This window comes from Erpetoichthys calabaricus, chromosome 1 (genome assembly GCF_900747795.2).
Source record: "Erpetoichthys calabaricus chromosome 1, fErpCal1.3, whole genome shotgun sequence".
Lineage (NCBI taxonomy): Eukaryota > Metazoa > Chordata > Cladistia > Polypteriformes > Polypteridae > Erpetoichthys > Erpetoichthys calabaricus.
In genome coordinates, this window is record NC_041394.2 from 160,224,381 (window position 1) to 160,247,028 (window position 22,648).

Consider the following 22,648-nt stretch of genomic DNA (forward strand, 5'->3'; position numbering starts at 1 on the left):
CAGACCTTCAGCTGTAGTCTGCACTAACTGTTCGTTACAATACTAGCACAAAATTACATGAAACTAGAGCAAAAAAACGTGAAAATATGCGGGCTATTACTACTCGTGATGGTCAGTTCTGCCCAGTGGCCAGTCTCAGCAGCCCAGCCAGTAGTGTAGCCTTAGCGGGGCGGCTCTAGGCTTGTGGTGGCCCTGGGCAGAGAAAGAATCGGTGGCCCCTTCGCCTGGCAATGTCAATACGGTATCTTATGCATGGCGGATGGCCACATCCGTTGCGGACACTGCATAGCCACCTCGTGCTCATGACACGCTTCTATATGTGCGTGTCCGTAACTTGAAAACCAAGTGGCGGCCCATGATATTCTCATTATGGCAAAACGTGTTAGTACAGTAATCCCTCCTCTATCGTGGGGGTTGCGTTCCAGAGCCACCCGCGAAGTAGAAACCATATGTTTATATGGTTATTTTTATATTGTCATGCTTGGGTCACAGATTTGCGCAGAGAGACAGGAACGTTATTCAAACACTGCAAACAAACATTTGTCTCTTTTTCAAAAGTTTAAACTGTGCTCCATGACAAGACAGAGATGACAGTTTCGTCTCACAATTAAAAGAATGCAAAAACGTCTTCCTCTTCAAAGGAGTGCGCGTCAGGAGCACAGACTGTCATAAAGACAGAGGAAAGCAAACAAATCAATAGGGCTGTTTGGCTTTTAAGTATGCGAAGCACCGCCGGTACAAAGCTGTTGAAGGCGGCAGCTCACACCTCCTCCGTCAGGAGCAGAGAGAGAGACAGAGAAAAACAAGCAATCAAAAATCAATATGTGCCCTTCGAGCTTTTAAGTATGCGAAGCAGCATGTCGCTTCACAAAGCAGCTGCACAGAAGGTAGCAACGTGAAGCTAATTTTTCTGCATTTTTAGACGAGCGTCCGTATCGTCTAGGTGTGCGAACAGCCCCCCTGCTCACACCCCCTACGTCAGGATCAGAGAAAGTCAGCGCAAGAGAGAGAGAGAGAAAAGTAAGTTGGGTAGCTTCTCAGCCATCTGCCAGTAGCGTCCCTTGTATGAAATCAACTGGGCAAACCAACTGAGGAAGCATGTACCAGAAATTAAAAGACCCATTGTCCACAGAAATCCGCGAACCAGCAAAAAATCTGTGATATATATTTAAATATACTTATATATAAAATCCGCGATAGAGTGAAGCCGCGAAAGGCGAAGCGCGATATAGCGAGGGATCACTGTACTACATATAGCTTGCTGCTCCAACTCTGGCGAATTTGTAAATACAGCGTACTAATTAACAAGAAACACAATGTTTTTAGGCCACATTGCCGTCAGCTGTGTCGTTATTTTCTCTTTGTTTTATATTTAATATATATTGGCGTGGCGGCCCCTGGGATTTGGCTGCACTGTGCAGGTGCACAGTTTGCACATGCCTAAGGCCACCCCTGCTGCAGCCTAGCACTTCAGTTGTGATGCTGCGGCTCATTAACTTTGGACAAGATTCGTGGCTATATTAGCAGATGATGTTTCCGGTACCGTAATGCCATGGGAAAACGCGCTTTTGTCAGAAGGCAGAAGTAAGAAAAGTCAATAAGTAACGCCGAAGATGCAGAATGATTCAATCACAAACGATAGTAATCATTTTGTACAAGTTCAGGGCTAACTAGGATCTGTCATGCGGGCCGCACAGATTTCTGTTGCGGCCCGTGGGCCGTGTGTTTGACATGCCTGGATTACGTGACACAAGTTAATAGGATATCCTGCCGCAAAGTCAACACTTTGTATACATTGTGAATGACAGCTTACTTTCTTAATGGTGCATGAGTGACGACTCAGACTAGCTGTTGATTAAAATTTCTCAGCATCAATAGCAAGAGAATGTCAGCTTCAGTAAAATTGTGGAAAATAGCTGCCATACAGTATGTATGATTCATTAGAAGTCAGTTTGTTAATTGAGTATTTTTCATTTGAAAATATGGGATTGGGCAATTAAAAGAATATATTTTTTGATGGAAAAGATCTTTTCTGATAATTTTAAAAGCTATTTAGTAGAGTGTTGAATTTGTTTTTTTTGTTTTTTTTCCCTTCCAATGACAGGACTGGAACTGGAAACACCTCCTCCAGTTTTAATAAAAAAGATTCAGCCCCCGCCAATTCAGCTAGGTGACAAATATAAAGTAGCTCCACTAAAAAGGCAAAGGTATGTATTTTATTCTTAGTTTACCAGATTATAAACTATCTTCGTTATTCAGGCTGCTTATTCTAATTGTTTCTGCATGCAGTTTCACTTTGTCAAATGTGAATTTTGAAAGCACTGTAGAACCATCTTTAAAAGACATTACTCTTGGAGGATTTCTGCATATTTAGACAAGAACTTATCGCCTTTGTACACTACTGTTGGGGGCACTGATTTTTAGACAGTATGATTTAAAATGAAGAATTTACAGTAATTATGCTTTTGGAAGTCCTGGGCATGAAGGAGTTAAACAAAGAAGAAATGCTATTTTGAGCAGTAATCAATTAAAATTAGAATGTTCTAATAAATGCTGGTTTTTTATAAGAAATTAACAGTCACATACTATAAAAATACATTTTTGCTTAAGGTAATTCATTGCAACTATTTCTAAATAGATCATTTAGCTTTTAGAACAACAAAATGTTTTTTAGGCCAGCTGTTACATATAGTACATCTTGATTTTGGCAGCTCTGCTCCAGTTGAGACACCTCCAATAGAAAAGAAATACAAACCTCTCAACACTACTCCAAATTCCACTAAGGAAGTTAAAGTTAAGATCATCCCACCACAGCGTGAGTTGTTTTTTGTTTATATATTTCTCTTTTTACAGAGAATTTAGGTTTTGTCTATTTTTATATGCACTTTGTTTTGTGATGTGCGGTCTATTGCTTTTTTAAGTTGACCTCCTCCTTTTGTTAAATTCTACAGCAATGGAATGCAGTGGCTTTTTGGATGCTTTGAATTCAGCTCCAGTTCCAGGAATAAAGATTAAAAAGAAGAAGAAAGTGGTGTCTCCAACTACGCAGAAGGTAAGACAGTGTACTGGTACCTTTCTTGAAAAATCCACTTTATCCAATACTGTAAGCTTTTTTTTTTTTTTTTTTTTTTTTTTTTTTTTTGAGTTTCCCAGAAACCAAAATCGGTAACAGGGTTTGTTTTTTTGTTTTTTTTTTTCCTTCCTCCATTCACTTCTAGCCTTGTCCATTTGAGACCAAAATGCCACAGGATCCCAGTCCTGTAAAGCCACCTTCTCCAGTTGAGGTCATGGACATAGATCAGCCAGGCACTCCAGTTCCAGCAGTGGAGGTACCAGAGCCCATGGATATTGGTATGTTTTTATTGACCATCTGTAATATTAAAAATATTGGCAGCAGTTGAAATTTTTTGAAGTATTTGTTTTGAAATTAATGTTAGTAATCCTTGTAGTTCCTGATGAGACAAAAGCACTACCAGAGGCACGTAAAGAAGATAACACTACGTCAATTCAGAAATCAAAGAAGAAAAAGACAGTACATTGGGCAGAAGAGCTTACTCTGCGGCAGTACTACTATTTTGAGTTGGATGAGACAGAGAGAGGTAACCAGACTTGCTAATCTTTCTTGATACTGATCTAAATAGTTTAGTTCACACTTCTTAAGGGAGCAAAATACTTTATTTAGCAGATTTGTCAAAAATAACAAACATTTACAGCCAGGATTTTTTTTTCTTTTTATTGTAAACTTTAGTTAATGTCAACAAAATCAAGGACTTTGGTGAAGCTGCCAAACAAGAGATGATGAAGGATCGTCGAGCCTTTGAAACAGCACGGCGACTGTCTCATGATGCTATGGAGGAGAAGGTGGCTTGGAGTTGTCCACGTCCTCTTTCAATTCCTGAGAGCCTTGTTGTTCCTGGTAGTGGAAGTGAAGAGAAGTTAATACAGCAGGAAAGGGAAAAGGGGATCCTCCAAGAGATCTTCCTGTATAAAGAAAGGTACATATTAAGTTAATTTCCCTCTGGGGAGAATAAAACTGAATTGAATCGATCCTTTAAGACCAACTTATTAGTGAGCTAAACTTATATTGATTCCATAATTGATAGTTTCTCAATTGTACAGTATACAGAATTTAAACAATTTTTAGATCTTAAAAATACAGTAAAATGCCTTTAATTTCTATAGTGTATCCAGTAAATCATAAAAGAACCATTAACAAATTGTGGTTCTCTTTGTTTTACCTTCTTAATTTTTTCATTAAAGAACTGCTTTGGTATTTCTGAAGTTTGCTAATTTTTTTTCCATCAAGTGGCATATATTCATTTTCTCTGGAAAGTTTAAGTGAATCTTTGTTTATAAATTCAGAAGTCCTTCCCAGCAGATTAATGATCTCCCCCCCACTCTTTTCCTTTTAATCAGTGTCCCAGACAGCCCCCATGAGCCTGATTCAGAAGCATATGAGCCAATACCACCAAAGCTTATCCCCTTGGATGAGGTAAGTCTGGTTTGTAACAGCAATCTAGTTTGTCTTCCAAGAACTCTGCTGTGTTATAGATGTAATATTTGTTGGTACCCTTTAGCTAACCGCATTCTTAGAAGAATGAAAACTTGGTTATGATGGTTAACAGGCAAAGTCAGTTATTTTCGCGACCTAAGCCACATGGCTGCTGTCTTACTCTTGGGCCTTCTACAACATATCTAACAAAGTGGTGAAATCCTTAACTGTGTAATTAATTTAACTGATCCTTGATGCTTTGTGAAAAATGACCAATCTGATGTTACATTCTGTGTTAGTGACCAGTAGCTTGGCAAAGTAGTAGTGGTTTCAGCAGGATATCAAAACCTAAACCAGAATAGGTGAGGGTCAGTGACACAATGGTCATTAATAAAGTTTTAATTTGAGTAAATAATTCATAGTTGCAGTATTACCAGCCTAATCAATCGATCTGGATGGTGAGTCATTTGTCAGGACTCACTAGTATATGCCCTGAACAAAAGAGCAGATTATTCTGCAGTTTTTAGCAGCCTGTAGTTAAAGGTGTTCCTTTTCAGAGTAAGCAATGTCCATGAGGATTACATTTTTTGGGTGTGTGTGTGTGCTCCTTCCACCTTTTGGGGAGGGGGGAAAAATCCACAGTTATGGGTCAGTGTTTTCCAGCCCTTGTCTGCTTCAAAGTCCCCCAAGTTGTGAATGGTTTGAGAATTATTCTCTATGCACTCTAGAAACTCCATCCATACACGGGGGTTTCACTTTGGGTACTGCTTTTAGGCTTTTAATTTCTTACTCTTCTGGTATCTTTCATTGAGTTCTGGGTACTCTTGCACTAACGTTCCACACGAGGCCAGTTTAAACAGTTAAGTTTCTTGCCCCATACCCTGCGCCCCACCCCTCCACAGTATTGAAAGACAGATTGTTATTAACTCCTCAAGTTTTAGCTCTACACATGACAGGAGAACTTTGATTTGGTTTGAAGAGAATACTAACGAGTCAAAGTGAATCTTAGTTTTACATATTTAAAATGTAACAGTTATATTATTGTACTTGAATGGTAATAATTGGTATTAAATATGCAACATAGTGTCATAAATGAGTAATTTGGAATATCTACTGAGGAACATGGTCCAGTATCTGCATATTCCTGGAAGCATTGCATTTTTGTATAACTAAAAGCTTAATGTTTTGTCATTTTTAGATTTACTTATGTTGCTGACAAAAAAAAATCTCTTCACATTTTGAATTCCGTCTTCATAGTCTCATGGGTACCATAAAGTCTTGATTCAGTGCTCTTGCCACATAGTTACGTGTGATTGTTGAAAATGCCTTCAGTTGTTTGTGAGCACATAAAATTGCACAGTGTATACCTGCATTTGATTAACTAGCTTATAGTGTGTGGTCCCGCCCATAAGCAGGTTATGGATCTTTAAAAGGTTGCCATGTTATTCCTTGTACAGCTGATTATTAAAAACTAAGAGCATAGTGGTTTTACCAAGGTTTACTTTTATCTCTTTGCAGGATTCTACATTCATGGATGATGGATATATGGACCCTGTGGATCCAGCTGCCCCTTCTCAGTCTCCAGATAATTCAACAGCAAAGCTACCACCCATTCTTGCTAATCTTATGGGCAGCATGGGAGCTGGCAGGAGCCCTCAGCAGCAAAATGCTGGAAGTACACCACCAGTCAATGTTCAAGAGCTCCTCTCCACTATAATGGTAAAGAAACAGGGTTTTGTGGCATTACATTTTATCTTCTGTTCTAACACAAGGTTTAATTTCTGATGGTACTTAGCATCTTGCATACTTCACAATATCCATTTGAATTGTATGGCCAGTTTTCTTATTAGTACTTAATTTTGACAGTATCTTTTTGCAAGTACGCTTTTTAAACCATATTTGTCAATTAAATCTGTTCTGTTTAAGTACTTTTAATGTGATGTACATTGAAGATACTATGAATGTGGATGTGGTAGATGCCAAGGTCTAAGAGCTGTTTCCTTAAGTCTGGGGTTCCCAACCTTTTTCATTCCAAAGCCCCCTTGAGAGATTTGCTTTAGGCTGAGGATCCCTCTACCTATCGTCTTTTTTTTCTTTTGGATGCTCCCGTTGGGGGTCGTCGCAACGGATCATCTTCCGTAGCTTTCTGTCCTCTGCATCTTGTTCTGTTACACCAATCACCTGCATGTCCTCTCTCACCACATATATAAACATTCTCTTATGCCTTCATCTTTTTGTCTTGCCTGGCAGCTCTGTCCTTGGCATCCTTCTCCCAATATACTCGGCATCTCTCCTCTGCACATGTCCAAACCAACGCAATCTCGCCTCTCTGACTTAGTCTTCCAACCGTCCAACTTGAGCTGACCCTCTAATGTACTCGCTTCTAATCCTGTCCATCCTTGTCACTTCCAATGCAAATCTTAGCATCTTTAACTCTGCTACCTCCAGCTCTGTCTCCTGCTTTCTGGTCAGTGCCACCGTCTCCAACCCATATAACATAGATGTATTCTGTCTTGTTCCTACTGACCTTCATTCCTTTCCTCTCTAGAGCATATCTCCACCTCTCCAGGGTCTCCTCAACCTGCTCCCTACTATCGCGACAGATCACAATGTCATCAGCAAACATCATAGTCAATGGGGATTCCTGTCTAATCTCGTCTGTCAACCTGTCCACCTCCACCTTGAATGCATCCCCCATTTCTACCGCAGACCTCATCACGGACACACTTTCCTCGTACATATCCCGTACAACTTCTCTCCCACTCCCGACTTCCTCATACAATACCACAACTCCTCTTAAGGCACCCTGTCATATGCTTTCTCCAGGTCCACAAAGACGCAACTCCTTCTGGCCTTCTCTGAACTTCTCCATCAACACCCTCAGAGCAAACATTGCATCTGTGGTGCTCCTTCTTGGCATGAAACCATACTGCTGCTCACTAATCATCACCTCACTTCTTAACCTATTTTCCACTACTCTTTCCCATAACTTCATGCTGTGGCTCATCAATTTTATCCCCCTGTAGTTACTACAGTCCTGCACATCCCCCTTATTCTTAAATATCGGCACCAGTACACGTCTTCTCCACTCCTCAGGCATCCTCTCACTTTCCAAGATTCCATTAAACATTCTAGTTAAAAACTCCACTGCCGTCTCTCCTAAACACCTCCATGCTTCCACAGGTGTCATCTGGGCCAACGGCTTTTCCATTCTTCACCCTCTTCATAGCTGTCCTTACTTCCTCCTTGCCAATCCGTTGCACTTCCTGATTTACTATCCCCACATCATCCAACCTCTTCTCTCTCTCGTTCTCTTCATTCATCAACCTCCCAAAGTACTCTTTCCATCTGCTCAACACACACTCCTCGCATGTGAGTACATTTCCATCTTTATCCTTAACCTGCTGCACATCTTTCCCAGTTCAATCCCTCTGTGTCTATCCATTCAGTACAGGTCTTTTTCTCCCTCCTTAGTGTCCAACCTCTCGTACAACTCATCGTATGCCTTTTCTTTAGCCTTCGCCACCTCTCTTTTCACCTTGTGCCTTATCTCCTTGTACTCTTGTCTACTTTCAGCATCTGACTATCCCACTTCTTTTTCGTCATCCTCTTCCTCTGTATATTCTCCTGTACTTCTCCGTTTTACGACCAGGTTTCTTTTTCCTCCTTCCTCTGTCCAGATGTCACGCCAAGCACCCTTCTTCTTGTCACCCTTACTATATCTGCTGTAGTTTCCCAACTGTCTGGTAATTCTTCACTACCACCCAGTGCCTGTCTCGCATTCTCCCGAAATTCAACCTTGCAGTCTTCCTTTTTCAACTTTCACCATTTGATCCTTGGCTCTGCCCTCACTCTCTTCTTCTTCTTCTTCTTCTTCTTGATCTCGAACTTCATCCTACAGATCACCATCCTATGCTGCTTAACTACACTTTCCCCTGCCACCATGCAGTCTTCAATCTCTTTCAGATTGACTCTTCTGCATAGGATGTAATCTACCCGTGTGCATCTTCCACCACTCTTGTACGTAACCCTATGTTGATCATAAAATACATATTCACCACAGCCATGTCCATCCTTTTGGCAAAAGTCACTATCATCTGACCTTCATTCCTCTCCTTGACACCATACCTACCCATCGCCTCCTCTGTCCCTTTACCAGCATGTCCATTGAAATCCGCTCCAATCACCACTTTGTCCCTTTTGGTACACGTCATCACTTCATCCAACTCACTCCAAAAATCTTCTTTCTCATCCATTACACATCCAACTTGCGGGGCATATGCACTAACATTTACAGTATCCTCATATCTCCAATTTCCAGCTTCATAATCATTACTCTGTCCGACGCTCTTTTCACCTCCCAAAACACTCGACATACTGTTCCTTCAGAATAACCCCTACTCCATTTCTCCTCTCATCCACACCATGATCAAACAATTTGAATCCACCTCCGATCCACCTGGCCTTACTCCCCTTCCATTTAGTCTCTTGCACGCACAATATATAAACCTTCCTTCTCTCCATCATATCTGCTAACTCTCTCCTCTTACCAGTCATACTGCCAACATTCAAAGTTCCTACCCTCGGTTCCACTCTCTTTACCTTCTTCCTCCTCCTCCTGCCTCTGGACATCTCCCCCCTCTTCTTCGGCCAACAGTATCCCAATTTCCGCCAGCACCCTGTTGGCTAATAGTACTGGTGGTCGTTGTTAGCCTGGGGCTCGACCGATCTGGTATGGAAATTTTGTATTGTTCTAATATTGATTTGGCAAAATTTTACACCGGATGCCCCTCCTGACATAACCCTCCCCATTTATTCGAGCTTGGGACCAGCACGAAGAAACGCACTGGTTTGTGCATCCCCTGTGGCTGGGGTTTAGCTTACAGCACTCGGTATTCCCAGGCGGTCTCCCATCCAAGTACTCACCGAGCCCGAACCTGCTTAGCTTCCAAGATCGGGCATATTCGGGGTGGTATGGCCGTAAACTACCTCCCTCTACCTATCACCTTCTAAAAAATGACAGATCTCACATGTCTATAATAAACTGATATACAGACCTACCAGTTAAGTGCATGTAAGAAAACGATATAAAACAAAGTGCTTTTATGATTTTGGGGGGGGGGGGGGAGGGGAAATGGGCTGCTTTTAATAAATACATCTCTATTATAAAAAAAAAAAAAAAATCCTGGGAGGGAAAGACTAGGGAGACGAGACATGATCTTCACGTGAAGATCACGGAAGACACTTGAAAGACCCGCGAGATGAAAGAGATTGGCTACGGAGCATCTCGCAGGGACCTTAAACATGAGACTTTGTGCCAAGAGATTGACCCAGGACTGTCTCGCGGGGACGTAGAACATGAGATTCTTGTAAGACATACCCTACTTAGAACCAATATCAAATAAGACCACGGGTAGCAAAACACTCGGTTATGTAAAGGCTTTGAGCACACACAGATCCAGGGCTTTCAACGCATATAAAGAACAATACGTTATAGATGAAACGTCGACGACTAAGCAAAGAAGAAAGAGCAGCTCGGAGAAAAGAGACCCAAAAGCAATGGAGAGAAAAAAATGCAAAAACAATAATCTAGGTGCAAATGTAGAAAATAAGGAAAGTAATAATCAACCCAGAACAAGTGGAACTGGTGGAGGGGGGGAAGCACGTCCAATCAGGCTCAGAATTGAGACAAAGTAGAAATTCATAAAGACGTTCAAAAATGTTGGTGCCTATACACATGGCAGAGCAGGTTAGAGATTATGAAAGCAGTGGAATTCGAAAGGCTCAAAAAAAAAAAACGAGATACAAATGCCTAACTTTTTCCCAGCTTGCTAGCAGCAGAAACCCAGCGGATGATCCAAAAAGTGACAAAAGGACAGCTGCTATACAGGATTTTAAATGATAGACGGGTAGCACAACAACAGCAGATGATCCGACGGCTTCTCCTTAGCATGCGTTCAGCCGCACTACCCCTCCCCTTGACAACGTGAGCAGCATTATACGTTCTGCGAGAATGAGGTGTAACCACGCCCGGGGCCGGAAATAAAGGACAAGTATTGTTTTTACAAAAGTTTTAAAGTAAAAGTGAAAATAATACATATGTAACAATTACCATGAAACCATTTCTTTAAATTGTATATCCAGTAAACCAAACCCGGGGGTGGGCGAGCGAAGCAAGCAGGGGGCAGAGCCCCCTAGTTTTAAATAAATAAATGCAACATATGCATGTCTATGGTAGCCTTCGACTAGCATTTGAAAAATGTGTTTAATAGGCGTAATTGGCAAGTACACTAATGAAGTAACAATGCTGATATTAAAATACCAGGTGAACTTGTTGTCATAGGCATTATTTTTTACAGCTTTTTAAGCAATTGTATGATTTTTATTTTCCCCATTTTGCAGTTGACCCCAGGGACCAATAACCCACTTCCTTAAGTTATATCTTTTGAGGTTGATTTATTAGGCTCCAGTTTTTCATTTACGTAGCACCATGTTCAGTTGTGAATTGTTAAGAAGACTAATTCTTGTAACACCAGACTAGTATTGCCCAGGGTTACCCTAAAGTTTTTAAAGATTAATCACCTCTGCACTGTTCAATGCAAAGCTGACTCTTTATAGCAGGGTAGACGCTGACTTTGAGTGTTTTGTGATACCAAAGTGCTTTATGTAGGTGTATACTTCAACAGTATCATAAGCTGGCTTGTTTAGCATGAGGGATAGCAAGTTCATTCCTTGATTTCCTCTGCATGCTGAACAAGTTTATATGCCACAGAATATCTGAAGTAATGTTGGTTAAACTTGACTACTACACAAGAGTAGTACATCTAGGCAGTCAAGAATATTTGTTAGCCAGATTTCACTTTTTACACAAAAATGTAATTGCTCTTTACGTTGCATTCAGATGTAATTTATCAAATTGCATATCATATATAATTTTTAAGGGCTTGCAAGTAAGAACTGTTACTAGACAAGAAGACTACCATTGGTAATATATGGATGAATAAAAATAATGGTGTATGAGGCTCTTGTCAATCACCATATGTTTTTCAGCATGTCTTTGTATTTGCTAGTTATTTCCACATTTCCCCTGTTTTATCACCATTCTTTGGGTTTACCGTGCAAACCTGTGGGATTGCTGTTTCTGATATTTTGAAATGATAGTTTGTGATCCATAGTTTAGTCGAGTTTCTTAGATCACCTCGAAACCATGTTGGAGTATGATTTTTTTTTTTTTTTTTTTTTTTTTTTTTTTCATTTTTAAAAAGTGCCGTTTTATAATTGCATTCTTTTTCCTGTAATGCAAAGCGAAGTAAGAGTTGAGCTAGTGTTCATCATTTTCAAGGAGACAAAACATTATTTTGTATCATTACAAGAGGGACATAGGGGCTCTAGAGCCATTCATTTTTTATTAACACTGTTTTTCTGTTTAACATATGAGGCATGTAACTGTTAAGGATTTCAAAATCAAATGGCATCGTTTTTCTACTTAGTCACTTTCCTTTGCAATTTTCCATGTGTCGTACAAACTTTTTAATGTCAGAAGCAAGAAAATTCTTCTGTTTTCGCGAATGAGTTCCTGGGTTCGTTCTTCATTCCTCATGGTCATGGCTGTAGCTAGATGTCCAGACACTCTGCATCCGTCACACTAGCATGGCCATTTTAGAATATTTCAATCCACTCATAGTCCTCATGACACACCTGCCCACATAAAATGTGTGACATAGATTGCACCAAAGAGGAACGGTGCTCTGAGTTTCACAGCCATCTACACCACAGGGTGACGGCTCTTATACAAAACTGCAAGGGAAGCCGGCTTGCCAGACAGAACTAGTCACATGACACTCTCGGACACATCCAATTACTACTACTCCCACCTTCGCCTCTTTCAATGAAAATATTGAAGTGCGGAAACTTTTTGAACGTCCCTCGTAACTGTGTCATTAGTGTAATTTTATGCTAAAGTGTGGTGCATCCGAATCTCAATATTAAAAATACTATCAAAATGAATATGGTTCTGCAGAAATGCAAGAAGTATGCACATTTACTGTAAACAGTTCTTGGTACTCTTGCTATTGTTTTTGATTTGTATCTTTACATAATCAGCTTAATTTTTCTAGTGAAGATTCTTAATTGGTTATAAATTTGATCAATATTTTGTCCTTAGGGAGCCCAGGGGAATCAGAAGACAGAAGACCTAATAAAGCAGCCTGACTTTTCTGATAAAATCAAGCAGCTTCTAGGATCTCTACAGAATCAGAACCAAAGCCAAACTCAGGGTTCTGGGACAGGTGAGTAGGTTAGATTAGTTGCATATAGTGTTATGTCTTTTGTCTAATACAGTGCAGCCTGTATTAGTTCTAAATTTGTTTAAAACATTGTAGCCCGTCTCCAAAGCAGTACATTGTCATGCTGACTGTCAAGCGGTGTGTATGTGTGTGTGTGTGTGTGTGTATATATATATATATATATATATATATATATATATATATATATATATATATATATATATGTATATATATATATATGTATATATATATATATATATGTATATATATGTATATATATATATATGTATATGTATATGTATATATATATGTGTATGTATATATATATATGTATATATATGTATGTATATATATGTATATATATGTATATATATGTATTTATGTATATATATGTATGTATATATATATATATATATATATGTATATATATGTATATATATATATATATAATATAAAAATAATATATGTGTGTGTGTGTATATACAGTGCATCTGGAAAGTATTCACAGCGCATCACTTTTTCCACATTTTGTTATGTTACAGCCTTATTCCAAAATGGATTAAATTCATTTTTTCCTCAGAATTCTACACACAACACCCCATAATGACAACGTGAAAAATTTACTTGAGATTTTTGCAAATTTATTAAAAATAAAAAAAATTGAGAAAGCACATGTACATAAGTATTCACAGCCTTTGCCATTAAGCTCAGGTGCATCCCATTTCCCCTACAATGGAATAGAAGCAAAGTGCTGTGATGCGGTTTGCATATTAATAGCTAGATATCCACAAAGGGAGAAAGTTAATCGCGTATCTTGAAACCTTCCAGGTGTCATCATCGGAGGAAAATGATTAGACATCCGCGAATCAAAGGCAATATATAACAAATGAGGAAGGGGGGTGTAAGAAAAGTGGATCAGTAATGTGGGGTCCCCCTGAACCTTGCTAACTTACCCCTCTTTCACTCACTTACCAACCCCCCATATATTGCCTTTGATTCCTGTATGTTGTAATCATTTTCCTCTGATGTTGATGTCAGGTAGTAGTTGAAAGCCCAACTGTAAAAATGTGATTCATTTTCTCCCTTTGTGGATTTCTAGCTATATATTTTGTTTGTGTATAAATTTTATTGAACTGCTTGACTTAATTGTGCTGCCCCATGTTTTTTTTCTGTAGTATGGAGTTTTCTCCATCAACTTGTAATATACCAAGCGGGTTCATCAGGTGTTGGTAAAACTACAATTGCTCTGTTGGTTCCCTCTTGGGAATGCAGCTGGCTTTCTGCATTTTGCACGTCTTGTATTCTACTGAAAGGCTAGTAAATGGAGGAAATGTCCATTTCTTCCTACATTAGCTAATCGCTGTTCTCCAGTATTAATCAGTTAAATAATTAACAAAAATGGCAGCTTGGTTAAATTTGAGACATTTCCAAACTTTTTTTTTCTTTTTTTGTAGCAAATTCAGGACTGCTAGGACCTGGGCCAGGTGCTAACGGAAGCTTTCCTCCTACTCCAAAGAATGGTCCTCATTTTTCACATGGTACACAACGTTCACATTATCAGGGGCCTCATGGTGGGGGCAGTGGGAGTGACGGAGGACCTCCTGGAGTGCCACGAATGATTGGACCACCACCTAACCAGCAACGTGGTGATGGTTACTGGGATCAGCCATGCGAGTCTATGAGGGGAGGACCCCATGGCATGAGAGGTGGCCCTTACCATCGTGGGAGAGGGGGAAGAGGTGGAGAGCCAAACTTCAGAGGGCGACAGAGCCGGGGAGGTGGTGGCAATGGTGGACCACCAAGGGGTGGAGGGCCCAACAACCAACATATTGCAGGTAAAAATGTCACTTTTTAAACATTAATTTCTCATTGATTAGAAGTCTTAAGTGCAAATTATAATGTAATTGGGTGTTCTCATAGGTTCAAGGTTTTCTTGTAGTCTTATTTCCAGAAGAAACCATGAAATTTGTCTTCTCTTTTCAGACAGAAATAAAATAAACACAGGTTTGCACAGATATCCAAAAATGTTTACATGACTTGAAAAAAATGTCTCTTAGCAGTTTTGAGTGTGCATCTATCTAAAATTAGGTACATTATACATAATTGGGAAAAGTATAGTTCTTTATTATCTGACATTCCTTATTAAAAACATAGCAGTGGAATATGTAATTTCTGGGGGCATTTGTGTGCATTTTTAAAGTGACTGTTCTCCCTGATTTAATGAAATGGTGTCAATCATCAGTTGAGATGACTGTTTTTTCAACGTTATCATCAGACACACATTTACCAAATCATCGTCCGCCCCAGTAATTTTAGCTGCATTGTTTAGTAATCTACTTGAGTTTTTTTTTTACCTTTGATTTGTCTGACTAAACCAAGCAATGAAGTTGAAAGTGACAGCAGACTGAATCACGATGTGATAAAAGGACATATGGAGACATCTATCCACTTTTTAAATAGTCTTTTAGTTTACGGAGGAGAAACTAACACTTGATGCATTTAGTGTTTTTTGCATTTGTATTGTAGTTAGGAACTGCCCTAAATAACAATCTTAAGTATTTGTATCGAGTTGCTATTTCTACCGTATAGTGACTGTATTTTAATGTTTTCTAAATACCTTTGACTTTAACCCTTTTAACTTCATATCGTTTTGGACCCACATGCAGCAGGGTTGAACAATAATGCAGACATTTTGAAAATGTGAATAAAACCATTCATGTTCTCACTGCTATAATACAAGTACATTGTTGTTAAAATGCCATATTGCAATGTTTTACTTCCCTCTGAGGTGGCTGAATTGCTGCATCACAGCAACACCTGCTCCCCCCCGCTTTCTTGATCGACATACAGTTGTGTTCCAAGTGAGAGCAGCATTTTGGCATTCAAATGATGCCTCATTCCACTGTGTGTTTTTGTTTTTTTGGTAGTTTTTTTTAATCTTTCATTTATTGGTGGTGTAATTCTTTAGATTTTTTTTTTCCCCCATACAAGAGTTGTTTTTTAGTTTATTTATTTATTTTTTTTCTTCTTCTTCTTCTTAGGGAGTTGGGGGTGGGTTTTGGAGGCCTTGCTATCAAAAAACAGACTTGTTAAAGCCCATTGAGGCATTCCTTGTGTGTGATTTTGAGCTATACAGGAAATAAATTGTTGTAATTTGGTTATACAGTAAAATGTATTTACCATATATAATCTCACAAAGCTCCCCCCTTCAAAATGATAGTCTTTGGTTTTCAATAATGGATTTGTAAGCTATGAATACTTGCTTGAAAACAGTAAAGGTGAAAAGAGTCCTGTTTATCCTACAGTTTTAAAGCAGTAAAGCTAGATGTATTTTCCATATTTCGTGGGGTTTTTTTCCCCTCGTTCCTGACAAATTCACTTGAAACTTTTGCAGTGTTTAGAATTTTATTTAAATAAGAATTAACATTGCAAGTGCATTTATTAATACAACTTTTACAACTTGATTCCGCTGTAAAAAGTACAGCATAAATAATTCTCCAAATGGAGTTATGCCTGGCTTAATTAATGTATAAAATGGCCAAAACTGAGGTGGAGTTTAAAGGGTTAAATGTTTTTTTAAATTGTATGTGATTCTGTCATTGACACTTCACCTGTGTGTGGATGCCTTTTGCATTTACTGTGTTGTAATTATTGGAGGAAAGCTGCTTTCTCCTATAGTCTAGTCTCAAGACATTAAAGGTGCACAGTAGACAGTAATTGTGCATTTTATATAAAAGTTCATTCTTCCCTTATAAAGCCTTGCTGCTTTGAACGAGTAAGCATGGGTTCTGCTACTGACATTGGTGGATACTTTTTTTTTTTTTTACTATAATATTTCACTATATTTAGTATTAGTGCAAATTATCTTTGATTGTGGATGATTTCTAATTAATTGAATATATACTGTTGTCTTAAAGGACATTCTTTGTTGATTCTGTAAATAGCCTGAAATATTACTTATGCCAGGAGTGGGCAAAGTCAATCCTGGAGGGCCGCAGTGGCCGCGGGTTTTTGTTCCAACCCATTTGCTTAATTAGAAAACAATCCTTGCCAATAATTACATTTCATGGCTTGTTAGTGCTTTAACTCTGTTATGTCAAGTCATTCTCATATCCTATATATTTTTTTTCCATTCTAAGGATATCATCCAAATACTTTGAAGTGTAAAATGGATGGGTAATTCTCAATCCTTCACTTTTTTCTCTTCCGTTTCCTTCCAAGTATTTAATTAAACCAAATCGTGCACGATAAATACACACAGGTGTAAAGGGTAACAAGCAAAATGGATAACGACTGGTTTCTTTTGTCATTTGCATCTTATTGCTAATAAGGAGCAATTAAAAACAGAATGCAGCTGTTTAAGACTTAAATTAGCAATAAGGGTTCAAAATCTTAATGAGGGAGACAACTAAAATGAAGCAGAAGTGTTTCTAGAGCAATAAGTGCTTCTTATTGAGCAATTGGGTTAGAACAAAAACCTGCAGCCACTGCGGCCCTCCAGGAATGACTTTGCCCACCCCTGTTATGCAATCCAGACTTTTCTCTGGTATATGCACACATACCTGCAATGACTGAAGACTTTTAAAATAATAATTAAAAAAAAAAAAAAAAAGTGCACAGAAGTCTGTTTAATGTTTCAGATTTTTTCCTAAGGTTACATCTATTTCAAACTAATGTTGTAAAGTGTGCTAACAAAGTAGCTGGGGTTATGGTCTCAAGTAAAAGATCTTGTACCTAAAAAGCTACACTATTGCACATTATTGAGACATCACAGAGGATGGCATTATATAATGCTGAAAAGAACCAATGATTTTCTCTCTCCCCTGCAAGAAACTTAAGCTCTCCTGTTTAGTGCTGTAGCGAAATTTTAATTAAATGTGGTAGAGAAAAATGAACACAAGTAGAAGTAACAATGCAGCAGTTGACGGCGTGCAACCTAGAAAGTAAGCAGGGACCTGAAGTGGTTCATACGTCTGTTACAAGGTCACCTTATTCATCCAGGTGGCACAGAGCCAGCGTGCATTAAAATAAATCCTGTAGCTCTAGTACTCGTAGTATGACTCTCAAATTAACTGGTAATTAAACACTGTTGTATTAATGTTCAGAAGATTTTTTTTTTTTTTTGGCTGTAGATGGCAAATTGGTTGTAATTTTTATTTGCTTTATTTTTTGTAGCTTTTATGTTAACTGTTTAAAGCCTTTTACTTACTGATTTTAGCCAAGCTTTTAATTGGATTAAGCTGATCTGAAGAATGGCATATCTGGACTTTGCTAATGAGGCACTTTTATTTATTTATTTATTTATTTATTTAGCTAAAATTGTTCTGGTGGGAGTGCACATAATGTCCATTGACTTTTATGATTATAGCTAACTAACCACCTGCTATTCTTTCTTTCAATAGATATGTCAATGCGTCCAGTATGCCGTCATTTCATGATGAAGGGCAGCTGTCGTTATGAGAGCAACTGTGCGTTTTACCATCCAGGAGTGAATGGACCACCTCTATGAATGTTTGTGGGCTTCGTATGAACTTTGGGCCTAAGAACGTAGCACCTGTCTGAACTTTAATTTCTGATGCTGCTGCAGTGATTGAGCATCCATCCATGCCTTAATGTCGGACTCATCATTAGTGGTGCAGCTAACATTCTTAGTGGGGCTGTTCTTTTATCATTTCAACATTATGATGGTCTTTTTTGAACAGCTTGACCAAATCAAGATCTTTTTGTGTATATTCACTAAAATTCCCATAGAAATAGGAGTTCATTTTCCAGATTGAATGAGGGATTACAAATGACACTGAATGTCAGCTGTGTATATCCACTGTGAAATGCATATTTTTCTGCCTTTCTTTTTAATATTTCTAATGAGATGACCACATTTTTAATTGAAAGCAAAAAAAAAGTCTTTGTAGTTAAAACGTGAGGTGACTTTTGCGATTTTCAAAGTGGATCTACACAATATTTTAAAGTATTGTTCAACAATAGTATACTTTTTATAGTATATGGCTCCAGATTTCTCCATTCAAATAGAAAAATGATTTCTTACAAAAAAAGTTAGTAGTTTTTGTTTGTTTGTCAGAAACAGTTAACAGAAAGTTAACTTGATATGAATGTTGGTAATTACATAAATTACCTTTTTTAGCCAACCTACTTGGAGGGGGAAGCATTTCTGCCACATTTATAGGTGAGGTTTTTGAACTGTCCTACCACTGTGCAGCAGCAGCACAACATAATTAAGCTGACTTTTTAATGAAAGCAGACTACAGTATTACACATTTGAAATATTTATTTGCTCTGTGTATATTTTTGATGTATATATTGTGTATAGACCTGTGTTTAAAAATAACACTTTTTGTTTTACATAAAGGTATTTGACCACTAAGCCAGTAAGTTCTGGTGTTCAGGTTTACGCAGACATTCAAGTGCTGTGTGCATAAAAAGTTGCTGGGCTGTCAGTGTTCTCCGAACAAGTCTTGAAATGTCTTTGGACCCGCACATTCAATGGTGGCTTAAGTGCTTCTGCTGATCGTGATCCAGTTTGACCCCCCCAACCCCAAACAAAAGCAGACCCAGGGCTGCCAAAACTACATTGTCCTGATCGGCATGATTTTAAAGAAAACGAATTATCTCTGTTTGCCTTTCTCCCCCCCCCCCCCTCATTAAGTTTCATAATTTTTTTTTCTCATTTTGCAAAGAACGAGTATTGATGGCTTGGAATATTGACTTCTATTTAAACACCAGCAGATTTAGTGCTCCACCAATTAGTTTTTCATTCCTTCCACCCAAACACACACACACACCCCCCGATTGAAATGCTCTAAATTAATCTGCATTAGTGCAGCAGGTCACCTTTTAAAACTGTCCAATTTGAATCCAGTGATTTGTTTGGGTTTTTTTTTTAATAAATAAACTTGAGTTGTACTGATGCAAGATTTAGATTAGAACAGATCAAGATGTGGCACAGAATGATGAACTGCATTTCATTTGATTATTTTTCCTCAATATTTAATTGACAGGAGACTTGTGGTACTGTATGTAAACACACTGATCCTTTGACAGTATTCTCCACTACTCAAAAGGTTTAACAATACAAAACGAAAGTTTCAAACATCTAATGTGTAGAGTTCTTATAGTTTAACTGAAAAATGACAACGTCACAGTATACACTGTAGTCATACAATATTGACATATCAAAACTGCAAGTTAGTTGGGTCCATCAGGTGAAGCACTTGCCATGAAAAGCAGCCTTTGCCTTTTAAACACAGTAGCATTTGTACTGGCCTCCACATGAGTTTTGTTAAACCAGGGGGAAGACTGAAAATAAAGAAGCTGCTATTTTTATGAAAAAATGTTCCTAATTTGGCTGTATAATTATGACACTAGAATTTGTCATAGGCTGCAAAAAGGTGCTCAACAAACTCTTGTTTTCTGTGAAAACGTGTTGCTGTCTCTTCTGGGACTTTCTTTCACCTTCATTGAGATGTAAATATAATAATGTTTTGTATATATTTTGTATATTTCTTAATAAAGGTAAAGATTGTTTATAGCTGCATTTTGTTGTGTATTCTATTCAGTTACACTAAAACAGTGGTAAAATACTATTTAATCTTTAAGTATTTTTTAATATTTTAAAATATTGATTTTGTGTTAGTTTTCTTTAATTTAAAAAAGTTAATTATTTCTGATCTTTCTGCGGTTCTGGTCACGGCTGAAGACTACACACATTTGTATTTTGTATATTTACATACTGCATTTTAAAACTACATTTTATATAGTGCCTTTTGTTGAGTACATGTGCAATGCTTACACATTTAAATATTGTGTATGATGGCTTTATCCAAGGTGACTTGCAACATCTTGGTTCCATTTCTTTTGTTTTTCCAATTGGACTGGGTGTTGGGCAGGGTCATGAGGTCCAGTGGCGCTGGTGTGTTTGTTAGTGAAGAAAGATTCACTGATCTTTGCCAAAAATGCGATTATCTTTGCGGAGTCAATGGAGGCTCTGATTGGGGCTTTTGAGAGAGTGAGCAAGGAGGCTGAGTGTCCTGGATTAAAACAAAGATCCAGGCCTTTAATGACCTCTTGGGCACAGCCATCAGCAGTGTGCCTGTCTGTGGAGAGAATGTCGACCTTGTCAAGAGGTTTACTTACCTTGGCAGCAGCATTCATGTCTCTGGTGACTCCTATGAAGTCAGATGGATTATGGGGGCTCATGAAGTCACATCTCTCTTCACCAGCATCCCCAACACTGCTGCATTAACAGCTGTAAGGAGGAGACTGGAAGAAGACAGCAACCTTAACCCAGATCAAGTCTGCTTGCTCTTACACCACCTGCTTCTAATACTGAGGTGACTTTTACAGACGAGAGACATGGCTGTGCCATGGGTTCCCCAATGTCACCCATTGTAGCCAACTTGTACATGGAAGAAATGGAGGAGAAAGCACTCAACTCTTTTTCCCCAGGGATGACACCAACCCACTGGTTCAGATATGTTGATGACACCTGGGTAAAGATCAAGATCCGGGAGGTACAGGCCTTTACAGACCACGTTAACTCAGTGGACACCAACATACAATTCACCAGGGAAGACTCCAAAGATAACCGACTGGCTTTCCTAGATTGTGCAAGTCATCATTGGGACTGAGGGAAACCTATAAATAGAAATCTACAGAAAACCCACACACACTGACCAGTATCTTTTATATGACTCGCATATACCCACTACAACACAAACTGAGTTATCATGACTCTACACCACAGAGCAGAGAACATCCCCACTTCCACAGAAGCTAAGAAGAAGGAAAACGTGCATCTGAAGACAGCCCTTAAGACCTGTGGATAGCCCAAGTGGGCCTTTAACACGGCAATCTTGTTCCAGAGAAAGGACAACAGAACAGTCTTGAGTCCCAGGACCAACTGAAGAACCTGGTTATTCCATACATGGCTGGTGTGTCCGATAAGTTAATGATTTTTGGGGAAAAAAACCACATACCTGTCCACTTCATACCCACTAACACGCTGAGACAGAGACTCGTCCACCCCAAAGACCAGATACTGAAACAGAAGAGCAGTGTAATATATGCCGTTCAATGCAGCGAAGAGCGTCCTGAACTGTACATTGGAGAGACCAAACAGCTGCTACACAGGAGGATAGCCCAGCACAGAAGGAGTAACGCCTCGAGGCTGGAATCTGCTGTGTACCTCCATTTGAAGGATAAAGGACACTCATTTGAGGACATTAATGTCCAGATGTTGGATAGAGAAGACGAGCAGAGGTGGAGGCCTTAGGCATAACCTGTCTTCAATTTATCATGCTGCCCTTTCATCCATCCCCAGGGCCCAATTCACACCACCACCAGGTGGACCACTGTTAACGGCCCACTCTAGGGGGGTAGGAGGGGCTGTTAACAGGTGTGATGGTTACATCTACCCACACCTCCCCCTTCCTTTTTTACTCAATGAGCCTAATCGGGGCAGGTGTGTAGTGAAACTAACCTGGAGGATAAAATTATGGTCTCTAAAGATTCCTCAGACTGACGAAGCTGCTTGGATGAGCAGTGAAACGTATCTACCTAACAAGAAAGAATTCCAGTTGCCATGACTCAACTACCAGATACTTTCAAAGTGTTTGCAAAAACTATGCAAATAGTTTTATACAGTTTATGGAGGAAAGTATTGTGCTCTTTTGAGAATAAAATTCAACTTTTTGAACTGAATTCTAATTGCTAGGTGAGCCAGACTTACAAGTTATTTGATTAATATACTTTATTAACCCCCTAGGGGACTTTTTGCATGACTTTTGGGGGTCAGAGTGCAGCACTCCTGGAGTAGTTTTCAGGTTAAGGGCCTTCCTCAATGATCCCAGTAATG

General features: G+C 38.9%; 1 protein-coding gene and 1 pseudogene across 1 annotated transcript in view; one reads left to right on the top strand and one right to left on the bottom strand.

The window, feature by feature from the left end:
• The window catches only part of ppp1r10 (protein phosphatase 1, regulatory subunit 10), a 34,180-nt gene extending 14,863 nt beyond the window's left edge, over nt 1-19,317 (top strand). Inside the window, exons 9-19 of the mRNA XM_028808075.2 lie at nt 2,105-2,207; nt 2,712-2,815; nt 2,952-3,052; nt 3,219-3,351; nt 3,450-3,599; nt 3,749-3,995; nt 4,417-4,492; nt 6,011-6,211; nt 12,657-12,780; nt 14,232-14,612; nt 18,180-19,317. Coding sequence (XP_028663908.1) covers nt 2,105-2,207; nt 2,712-2,815; nt 2,952-3,052; nt 3,219-3,351; nt 3,450-3,599; nt 3,749-3,995; nt 4,417-4,492; nt 6,011-6,211; nt 12,657-12,780; nt 14,232-14,612; nt 18,180-18,286 — 1,727 coding nt within the window. The 3' untranslated portion in view covers nt 18,287-19,317. The remainder of the gene's footprint in view (nt 1-2,104; nt 2,208-2,711; nt 2,816-2,951; nt 3,053-3,218; nt 3,352-3,449; nt 3,600-3,748; nt 3,996-4,416; nt 4,493-6,010; nt 6,212-12,656; nt 12,781-14,231; nt 14,613-18,179) is intronic.
• LOC114641190 (uncharacterized) lies at nt 9,370-9,478 on the bottom strand (annotated as a pseudogene).
• Nucleotides 19,318-22,648: the final 3,331 nt, after the last annotated feature.